We start from the raw sequence: 11,666 nt of genomic DNA, 5'->3' as shown, positions 1-11,666 counted from the left end.
TATATCCTAGATTATATAATTTGTACATATTATCATCCTGTATCTTCTTTGGACTTTCTTTCATGATGTATTTACCTTTTTATATAACTGTGATTTTTGTCTTGGCCCTGTGGCGAGCTACCACTTGTCTGTAGGTTCATATACTGTAGAGGTTTCATTGTTTTGTTCGTATAAATTTTGGAATAAAAGTGATGTTAGTTTTGCTTATTTGACTCTGAAGTAGAGATACACTATGGTTCATCGAGTTGCTGAGCTCAGGCTGTAAAAATGTTGAGTGTTTGTTTAACAACATTCCCTCCATTGTTATGCATCTTTGCCAATTAGGCACCACACTGAGGATTCAGCTTTTCTAGCCTCTTGTTTCATTTTCAGATAATTCTGTTGTAGTTCACAAGCCAGTTTTCATAATCATGCAGTCACAAACCCCTTGTTCTCAGTCCTATGAATGCAGTCTATTTACCATGGCATGCAAATAGGATTTAGGAAAGGTAGAATCTGGGGGCACTGAAAAGTGAGCAATCCAGCTTTCATTCACATCATTAGGAAATTCTTCTGGGGATTGGGTTGTTTCAGACATAACTACTAAGAAAAAAAAAAGATCTTACATAATGACTTGCATGATGCTTCATGACAAACAGACCCTTTAAAAGGAAGCCTTTCTAGTGTGCGCCTGTGCGAAGGGAAAGCAGCAGACAGTTCATCAGGGTGTTAGCACAATTTTGCAAACATGGTTACATCCTACCCGCTTCCTGAAGGTTTCACTGAGGTTGAAGTATTTGGCATTGGAACAGTTCTCCTGGTTGAAGGTAAGATTTTCATTTCGTAGTGGACTCAGTTTTTATTTTCCATACTGTCAGAAAAATTAAAATCAGCAAGATAAGGGTCATATTTCTGTGATCATCTCTCAGCTGATTAGACGTTCTGCTGCAGATCAAGGCATCAAAAGTAAAAACATTAATGACTAGGACTCCTTATATCACATTGCTAGTAGGAAAAAGCAGCTGTGCAATATATATCTCAAATAGTGGTAAATATGTCTCCATAGTATAATCATTACCTTCTAATAGGTGACGTGATGCTGCAAGCAGACTTCATGCAGAGCAAAAACCAGTATATATACATTGCAGGTGTTCCTTGTAAGTAACATGAATGTGTCAACAACTAAATGATAGAGAAATTATTGAGTGATTAATAGACAGCAGCATTCTGTTTATTTCTTCTTCCTTGCAAATATATTGACAGCAGCATGGTTGTTAGTGTCAATAGCCTACTTGCTTCTTTTTGATGCTGCAGAGGTATCTATAAGATCTGATAAATGATATATGGGTTGTTCCCAAATACTGGAAATTATCTTACCCTAACTGCAGTATATGACTGTTAGGCTACGACAAATCATCTTATAAATGTGCCCCTGCTGTGTCCTGTGTAATGGCCGTGTCTGACCATACAGGAACATGGTCTGATCATACTACAGCTCCTGGGCTGGGGAGGAAGCAGAAGAGAATACAGACAGGACAGCACAGGATCACAGCTGATTCTTTCTGTGAGGTAAAACAAGTTTTTAAACAAGCAGGGAAATGTTTTACCTCACAGAAAGCAGCATCTGTGACACCCTGCTGTAATGTCCGTCTACTCTCCTTTGCTTCCTCCTCTGCCCTTTTCAGACCATGTTCCTGCACTACCAGACACAGCCATTATACAGCACATCCAATTGTGGAATTCTTTTTAATCCAAGATCTATTGATTAAAGATGTACTTTGTTTGTGGGACAACCCCTTTAAATACATTTTTACACAATTTCTTATGCCTTCAATTGAATGGGTAAAAAAGACGAAGCAAAAATTCTGAAATAATTGACATACATAAAATAAAACACACCACAGCTCAAAAATGAAAGGACAAATAACACAGCATGTGAAAGAGATTTTAGAAATCTCATAAAAAAGCTACATGTGAATCAACCCTTATCTGTAATTTATTGGAAGAGCTGGGAATAAGGGCTCATGCAGACGTCCATGCATATCGGTCTGAGCACTGACTGCAATGCACGGACTGGCCGCAGCTTTCCTGATCTGAGCATGACCACTTCATATAGATCTACAAGGTTGTTAGGCTTGGGCTGGAAGAGCCATGGCCAGTCTTTGCATTGCGGTCCATGCTCGGACCGATTTGTAAGGACGTCTGCATGAACCCTTAGACTTGGGTCACAGCATCGTATTTTCTCTTAGCCGAGTATGATCACAGTGTGATCTGTTTGTCTCGGATGTGGAGAAGATGAAAGAAAATAACTCTCCATTTTCTCCATTCTGTCAGTCTGTGAAAACCGCATCACATTCAGATATCATCCGAGTGCAATCGGATGTTTTCCACAGACTCACTGACTTGCAATATCGGATGCAAATTGTGCATGCTTCAATTTTTTCCTCGGACAGACTCTGGGGAAAAGATCGGACATGTGCACAGACCCATAAAATGATGTTGGTCCGACTGCAATCTGATGTTTTGTCGGATCACACTCAGACTGAAGATATGGTCGTCTGCACAAGCCCTTATGCTGATTAGTTCCTTGACAGACATAGTGGTGGGACGCTACAGGCAGCAATCAAACTCTTTGATAATGAATAACACTATAACTGCTGTATTGTATGTGACCTATTTGTGGTTTGATCATGATTTCAATGCTGAAGGCTGATTGTTTCTTGCAGCTCTGCTTGGCTTCATTCTAAATGGTCTGACAATCCTTTCTTTCTACAAAGTCAGAGAGCTCAGGACACCTAACAACCTGCTTATAATAAGCCTGGCAGTGGCAGACACTGGACTATGTATTAATGCCTTTGTAGCTGCCTTTTCCAGTTTCTTAAGGTAAAATATTCACTATTAATTTCATTCAGGCATAGATTTTAGGTATAGATTTTGGGTAGAAGCTCTTACGAGATAAAAAAAGTTACAAAGAATTATCCCTATCTATGTTGCATTGTGGCAAACCTCCTACTGAATAGAGATTTTTGCTAAAAGGATTAAGACTACATTTCCAATTAATGAAAACATTTTACTTTAACAGCATGGTAAAGAAATCTCATACAGCCACTGCAAAATATATCGGCAGCATAATCTGACCTGTACTGAGGATATGAAATGTCATTTTATCCTTTGCAAAGCAGAGGAGACATGTTCGGACCACCCGCTCCACTTTCGCAATCATATCTGGGGCAATATTTACTTACCTCTTGCAGATTTTGCTGCACCATTTTTCCGGCTGAAATGCAACGTGAAATGCTAAATTCTCAGCAAGTTCTTGTTCTACACAGAAAACATAAAATTGTGTAAAATGACTATAGAACCATTTCATTTTAAAGGTTTATGCTTACTGACCCTTCAATCAGAGCTGACATTGTCTACTCGTTTTTGAACTTGCAGACCCACCAAATAATGTGATTATACAGATACCAGTTCACAATATACGACCACTTTACAAGTTCAGTATTTCGTCAGTATTTTACATCAGCATTTGTGAGCCAAAACCAGGAGTGGGTGATAAATACAGAAGTGGTGACGTGTTTCTATTATTTCCTCTGATTGTTCCTTTCCTGGTTTTGGCTTATAAATACTGATGTAAAATACTGACCAAATACTGAACATTTGCATGTAGCCTAAGGCAGTTTCACATGTCTGTGAAGCACAGACCATGCACAGATTGCCAATTCTGGGCCAACCGCTGGGCCTTGTGACATAAGGTAACTGCCCCATAGGCATATATGAGGCACCTAGCTCAAGTCAGGCGACTCATGGGTTCAGCTGAGGATTGATCAGAGCACAGCCTTAGGCCTCCTTCACACATCCGTATAATACACGTACGTGAAAAATGGTACCAGTGTCATAAGTGCTTTCCATCAGTGTGTCATCAGTGTTTTCCCCGTATGGATAAAGAAAAAAAGAAATTACAAAGCTTCTCCTATACTTTGCAGTGTTAGATACGGACAGCACATGGACTGTACATGGATGCCATCAGTGTGCTGTGCGTGTTTTTCATGGACCCATAGACTTGTATTGGCCCTTGTTATCCGTGCTGCTGGAAAAAAACGGACATGTTTCCATGTGCTTTGCATGGACACACAGCTCATGTTAAAACATGGACAAGTGCATAGCACCATAGGTTATAATGGGTAAGTTTGATAGTCATAAAAAGAGATACTACAAGTACCAGAAACACGGACATGTGAAGGAGGCCTTAGCAATTGTGCACAAACAGCACATGTCCAATGGCACTTACTGTCCCTGTGGTCCTCTACTATGGGGAATACCTACATAAAAAAGCAAGGAATAGAATATTCCATATAAAGTTAGAGCAGACATAGGTACAGGACAGGTCCATAGATTTCAATGCACTTGATATTATGGATCTTGTACTTTTTAGTAACTAAAGTATGGAATGTTGCATTACAGAATGTAGTAATGGCAGAAACTAGGGCAGCATTAGAAAATATTTTATGACAATTTGTATCTACGGTCATAGATAATTTAACATCTGGGAAAAGTTGCCCTTAGTGTACACTTGTACGTTTTCTTTCATTTTTACTTGGTAGGTAATTATGTATACTGTATACTTTGTGAGATCTCTTAAAGTACAAAGATTACTTTTTATGCTGCACGAAACATTTTGTGTAATTGTATTTTAATAAACCAAAGCAAATCAAATGTGATTTCAGCAGCACTGAGAGCGGCCATACCATGCTCAGCCAGCAATGTAATGGAGCTTGAAATGTTCCCATTTGGTTTCTTTTACTTTTGGATTTGTACAGGATTCAGAAGAAATAAAACTTCTTAATGAGGTCAGAGGCATACATCAGTACAGAACCCCTAGCACTGTGAGGGTGCTATAGTACAGTCCCCAAAAATTTGTATCTGTAATGCAATCATGGGAATGCGGCCTAAAATTGACATGGAATGTCATGATTTAACTGCAAGTGTTATTATCATTTAAAGGAGTTATCTAGGGAAAACAATTATCACCTATAGAGAGGATACGTGATAACTTACCGTTTAGTGGAGGTCTGAGTACTGGAATCTGCGCCGATTGGCAGTTTTATCCCCAATGGGGCAATTTTATCCCCATTACAAAATGGATTAGTGCATAAGCCCAACCTCTGCTCCATTCATTCTTTATGGGGCTGTTGAAAAAGCCGAGCGCAGCACCTGGCAGCATGAATAGGGCGGAGGTCGAGCATGTCGCTCTCTTCTAACAAGGATAAAACTGCCCCATTGTACTAATCGGTTTGGGTCCAATGATCAATAAGTTATCACCTATCCTGTTGATAGGTGATAACTTCTTTTCATCCTGCACTCCCTCTAAAGTGTTTGTCTCTGTCGAGTTCTTTGTTAATGGGTAAAAACAATCAACTTTGCATTTCACCACTTATTAACAATCTTCTATGCTCTCAAGAACTGTGAGATTTTTAATTCTTTAGTGTACAGCTTGTTTCCTAGGTACCGGCCACCCTGCGGTCCCAGAGTCACTGGTTATCTAGGTAAAGAGCGTGCACCACTAGAAAACTCTAAGATTTACCACCTGCAAGTGCTGCTCTGAAGCTGACCGAATCCCTGAACCTGGCCAGCTGTTAAATATACTTATTTTCGTATATATATATTTATACAGGACTTGTTACCAGATACGATTCTTCAAAGAACATATCATGATAAATATTATATAAAAAATGTGGAGGTTTATTCTTGGATTGTCCTTTAAAAAGAATAATTGCAGCAGTTACAAAGAGATTGTCCATATTAGTTGAAATTCATTGATGAGTGTCCATCTTTCCCTGGGTCCTGAATGGTAGCTTTCGTCTGTCTGTCAAGCACATGGATGAGTAGAACATGTGGCCAAGCCTACATTGGCAGCTGCCCTCAGCGTAAAGATCCTCTGTCTGGTGTAGTGTAAAGTGGAAAAAGCAAGCCCCTCCTTTCTCATGTGGGTTATATACAATAGGGGAAATAAGTATTTGATCCATTGCTGTTTTTGTAAGTTTGCCCACTGACAAAGACATGAACATTCTATAATTTTAAGGGTAGGTTAATTTTAACATTGAGAGATAGAATATCCAAGAAAAAAATCAAGAAAGTCACATTGTATAAATTAGATAGATTTATTTGCATTTTGCAGTGAGAAATAAGTATTTGATTCCTCGGGCAAATAACACTTAACAATTGGTGGCAAAAACCTTGTTGGCAAGCACAGCAGTCAGACTTTTTTTTAAGTTGATGATGAGGTTTGCGCACATGTCAGGAGGAATTTTGGTCCACTCCTCTTTGCAGATCATCTCTAAATCATTAAGATTTTGAGGCTGTCGCTTGGAGCTTCAACTCCCTCCTTAAGTTTTCTATGGGATTAAGGTCTGGAGATGGGCTAGGCCACTCCATGACCTTACTGTGCTTCTTTTTGAGCCACTCCTTTGTTGCCTTGGCTGTATGTTTTGGGTCATTGTCTTGTTGGAAGACCCAGCCATGACCCATCCTCAATGCTCTTACTGAGGGAAGGAGGTTGTTGGCCAAAATCTTGCAACACATGACCCCATCCATCTTCCGTATAGTACGGTGCAATCGTCATGTCCCCTTTTCAGAAAAGCACCCCCAAAGTATAATGTTTCCCCCAACATGCTTCACGGTTAGGACGATGTTTTTAGGGTTGTACTCATCCTTCTTCTTCCTCCAAACACGGCAAGTTGAGTTAATGCCAAAGAGCTCAATTTTTGTCTCATCTGAGCACAGCACCTTCTCCCAATAACTCACAGAATCATCCAAGTGTTCATTGGCCAACTTCAGACGGGCCTGCACACGTGCCTTCTTGAGCAGGGAGACCTTGCAGGCACTGCAGGATTTTAAACCTTTAAGGCATAATGTGTTACCAATGGTTTTCTTGGTGACTGTGGTCCCAGCTGCCTTGAGATCATTAACAAGTTCCCCCCATGTAGTTTTAGGCTGATCTCTCACCTTCCTCATGATCAAGGATACCCCACGAGGTGAGATTTTGCATGGTGCCCCAGATCGATGTCAATTGACAGTCATTTTGTATTTCTTCCAGTTTCTTACTATCGCACCAACAGTTGTCTCTTTCTCACCCAGCGTCTTACTTATGGTTTTGTAGCCCATTCCAGCTTTGTGCAGGTCTATGATCTTGTCCCTAACATGCTTAGAAAGCTCTTTGGTCTTGCCCATGTTGTAGAGGTTAGAGTTTGACTGATTAATTGAGTCTGTGGACAGGAGTCTTTTATACAGGTGACTATGTAACACAGCTGTCTTTAATGAGGGTAATGAGTTGATTAGGAGCGTCTAACTGGTCTGTAGGAGCCAGAACTCATAATGGTTTGTAGGGGATCAAATACTTATTTCTCACTGCAAAATGGAAATAAATGTATCGAATTTATACAATATGATTTTCTTGATTTTTTTGGGATATTCTATCTCTCAAGGTTAAAATTAACCTACCCTTAAAATTATAGACTGTTCATGTCTTTGTTAGTGGGCAATCTTACAAAAACAGCAAGGGAAAAAACCCAAAAGCAAGCAAAATACCCAGATAACTGGAAGTAAATGGATAAATCGCACAGTGCAAAAATAATGATAAATAATAAAGGGTATTTAGTTAACATAATTTTGCTCAAAATAATGTAAAAGCCATCCCACCACATCATGGTAACCCTTATGGGACAGTCGTAACTCTAATATTAAAACCTTACCATTTGTCAGTGACATACATATAGATAAGGGCAGAGAGACTGAACCCGTAGTAGATGCATAGTCCTAAGAGGCAGAATGAACCTTTCAGGTCAGACAAAGGGTGGCCACACCCTTAAATGCACTAAAGCACACTAATGTCACTTGACAAATGGTAAGGTTTTAATATTAGAGTTTGGACTGTCCCATAAGGGTTACCGTGACGTGGTGGGATGGCTTTTACATTATTTTGATCAAAATTATGTTAACTAAATACCCTTTATTATTTATCATTATTTTTGCACTTTGCGATTTATCCATTTACTTCCAGTTATTTTGGGTATTTTGCTTGTTTTTGTTTTTTTTCTGTCTAGTGGCCTTATGTGAACATGCATTTACATTTTGCATGCACATCAATTTACGTTTCAGTTCAGACTCCCAGGTTTCAAAAACAGCAAGGGATCAAATACTTATTTCCCCCACTGTATGTCCCACATAGCACCTCTTTTTCTATATATGGCACTGACTTTTACCCTGAGCTAAATGTACAAGAATGACACATTGCAATGTCAGCTAAAAAAAACCTAGCATGAGGCTGATGTAATCTATGCCGTGCAGAATTGGGAAATCATAATTATTATTTAACACCAGCTTCAGTGTCCCTGCATTTCTCCCATGCAGGTAGATTGTTCAGTTTGGATCATTAGAGTAACCATATTCCCCCCTCCTCCTGCCAATAGTTGCATTGCATTTTTTTTCTTACTTCCACCATAGTAGAGTAATAACATTTTGCTATCAAAAACACAGGACGGGATGCAATGAGTGAACACAGCCTTATACTGTCTCCTTAATAATGTTAATAATACTTAATTATGCTGCCATTGGCAAAAGAATTACTACTTTTATTTAACTTTACAGGTATTGGCCCTATGGGTCAGAAGGTTGCCAAGTTCATGGATTCCAGGGTTTTGTTGCTGCTCTATCAAGTATTAGTTCCTGTGCTGCCATAGCATGGGACCGTTATCACCAGTACTGCACTCGTAAGTTTGAAAGGATCACATACATTATAGCAAATCTTTTCTCATCCAGTACTATGTGATGATTTTGTATGTCTACAAAATAGCCTTAGTGTATGAAAATTTCAGGTAGCAAGTTGCATTGGAGCACATCAATTTCGGTGGTGTTGTTTGCCTGGGGGTTTGCTGCTTTCTGGTCTGTGATGCCGCTGTTTGGATGGGGTGAATATGACTATGAACCTTTAAGAACATGCTGCACACTGGACTACTCAAAAGCTGACAGGTAAAACATTTTTATTTTTTACACTAAAAAACATTTGCATCACTATTGAACTCATGTAATGGACCCTAGGTGTCACTGACACTAGACAACTCCTCACAAGGAGAAAGCTCCCTGCATAGTGGTCAACTGCAGAGACAGCCCTCAATAATCGGCTTTTAGCAGAAGAAACAACCAGGAAGTCCTCTCTTTTCTGTATAGCATGTAAGCACTCATGCAGAAGATCTTGGACCACAATGCACGGGACTGGTCATGGCTCTCCTGACCCAAGCTTAACAGCTTCATGCAGTCCATGCTTGGACTGATTTGAACGGACGTCTGCATGAGCTCTTAGATATCATATGGTGCCTGCTATGTAATGCATGGAAGAAGCCGTTTCTAAAAAGAAGATATGCTACTGGCATCCCTGCGTGGTTAACAGACGTGTGTTCCAAGTGGAGGACTACCTTCTATAACATTACTCCCCAACTCGATTGACTCACTTCTCTTTGTGTCCAGACAGACCTCAAATGAAATGAGGAAGGGATAGGAAGCCAGACTTAGCTCAGAGTGAGACCTTTCTGGTGAAGATAGGTTGATAAAGGTTCACAGTCCGGAAGGGGGAAACTCTCCCCAATAAAAACTGCAAAAAAAAAAATAATAATGAGCTATGGTGCCATTATTTTGGCTGATAAGACCTATAGTAAGGCCACAATTTACAGCCATATTACATTCATGGGAAATTGGCATAAGTGGTATAGATGTTAGAACAGGCTGAATATAAGAGGTTGTCCACTACTTTTCGATTTGAATGTTCGCCCCCTGTGAAAATAAAAAAGTCTAAACTCACCTCCCGTGACTGCGCCATTCCAGCGGTATCAGCACTCACGTTCCCGGGGCTGTGATGCAGTTGTTATGACATGTGAGCCTTGTGCCCAATCAGCGCTGGCGTCACTGTCCCCGCCTTCGGGTGTATTAGTAATCAAGAAGAAGTGAGTGACCAGCTGCCGCTCTCACATCCTCTTTATTTCTTAGTTACTTATGTGTCTTAATGCAGTGACAGTGACGCCAGCACTGATTGGGCACAAGGCTCACGTGTCATAACAATAGCATCACAGCCCCGGGAACGTGAGTGTCGACACCGCTGGAACGATGCGGTCACAGGAGGTGAGTATAAGTGTTTTTATTTTCACAGGGGCAAACATTCAGATCGAGAAGGGGTTGTCCTTGTTCCTAGTAGTGGTATACAACAAGGAAGAATTTAATGGCAGCACAAGGGCTCAGTGGTTGGCACTGCAGCTTTGCAGCGCTGGGGTCCTGGATTCAAATCCCACCAAGGACAACATCTGCAAAGAGTTTATATGTTCTTCCCATGTTTTGAATGGGTTTCTTTCGGTACTCTGGTTTCCTCCCACACTCCAAAGACATACTGATAGGGAATTTAGGTTTAGATTGTGAGCCCCAATGGGGACAGTGCCCATAATGTCTGTAAAGCGCTGTGAAATTACTCAATTAATATAAGTGAGTAGAATAAATAAATAAAAATTTACACAAATAAGCCTAAAAAATTCAACTGTATTAATAATTTTTGAAATATTCTTTTTTACCCCTAGAAACTTCATGTCCTTCCTTTTCCCCCTGGCAGTTTTTGAGTACCTGATTCCTCTCTTTATAATGACCACTGCCTACCAGTCCATATACCAGAAGCTAAAGAAAAGTGGCCAAGTGAAGGTAATGTGGTCTCTCACGCTCTGAGACCCTACATTCTTGGGACAGCTTGTAATAATCTTGTTGGAAAATCAAAGATAATCCCTGCTCTGTATTAAGTGAATACAAAGAGCTGTTTCAGTATTTAAGTTTTTAGTGGTTGAATTTAGGCTGATGTAACAGCGAGAACATTTATGTAACTTGTTCTTTTGGATTACGCTTTGAATGCAGCTTTTAGCTGCTCACAATGAACTTTCTTTGAGTTCTGCACAAAACTTAGCTAACTGGGAATAGTAGCATGATTAGAAAAGCCACACATTCACTGCAAATGACCATGAATATAAAAACCCTGATACTTGTGCATAAATCTCATCACTGCGAGTGAAAAGGTACAAAGAAAAGGAGCACCAGAATTGTATTTACTGTGAAGAATCAAAGTATTTACTAAAATGCAAGGAAAGGTCCTCTTAAAGATAATTAAGTAATCTTATTTTTTCTACATGGCACAATTATAAAAGAAATAAAAAAATTAACATATTTGTCCAATACACATAGTTTCGGGTCATAATGCCTGTTGGGAATTCAGCTTTGTGAGAAAATATAACAAATTATTGTTCAAAAAGGACACTGATTTAATAATTGTATATTATTTCCTTAGATGAACACGAGCATACCTGTAAAATCACTGATGATCTGCTGGGGGCCCTATTCACTGCTATGTTTTTATGCTATAGTTCAAGATGCAACCATCCTTTCTCCAAAACTACGCATGGTGAGTGAAGAACTGTACATATGAAGCGTCACACAACTGCATTTAATTTCATAGCTTGTGTGCGGATTGTCATTTCCTGACCAACTATCGGCCTCATAGGCATATATGAAACTGTTACGAAATGGACCATGAAATGCAGATGTGTTAACCCAACCATATTCCGTGTCTATAAAAGTGGATCATTTTAGGAAAGTCAATGGGAGTA

At 39.7% G+C, this 11,666-nt stretch overlaps 1 protein-coding gene across 1 annotated transcript in view; it reads left to right on the top strand.

The window, feature by feature from the left end:
• Positions 1-408: 408 nt before the first annotated feature.
• RGR (retinal G protein coupled receptor) overlaps positions 409-11,666 on the top strand; it is a 34,686-nt gene continuing 23,428 nt past the window's right edge. The window contains exons 1-6 of the mRNA XM_073681457.1: positions 409-806; positions 2,706-2,862; positions 8,626-8,747; positions 8,853-9,006; positions 10,596-10,713; positions 11,348-11,461. Coding sequence (XP_073537558.1) covers positions 728-806; positions 2,706-2,862; positions 8,626-8,747; positions 8,853-9,006; positions 10,596-10,713; positions 11,348-11,461 — 744 coding nt within the window. The 5' untranslated portion in view covers positions 409-727. The remainder of the gene's footprint in view (positions 807-2,705; positions 2,863-8,625; positions 8,748-8,852; positions 9,007-10,595; positions 10,714-11,347; positions 11,462-11,666) is intronic.

The sequence above is a fragment of the Phyllobates terribilis genome, unplaced genomic scaffold, assembly GCF_046119375.1.
Source record: "Phyllobates terribilis strain yellow unplaced genomic scaffold, ASM4611937v1 Scaffold_5__5_contigs__length_657084704, whole genome shotgun sequence".
Taxonomy (NCBI): Eukaryota; Metazoa; Chordata; class Amphibia; order Anura; family Dendrobatidae; genus Phyllobates; species Phyllobates terribilis.
The sequence above is the reverse complement of the archived record's forward strand: the minus strand, read 5'-3'. Positions and strand labels throughout refer to the sequence as shown.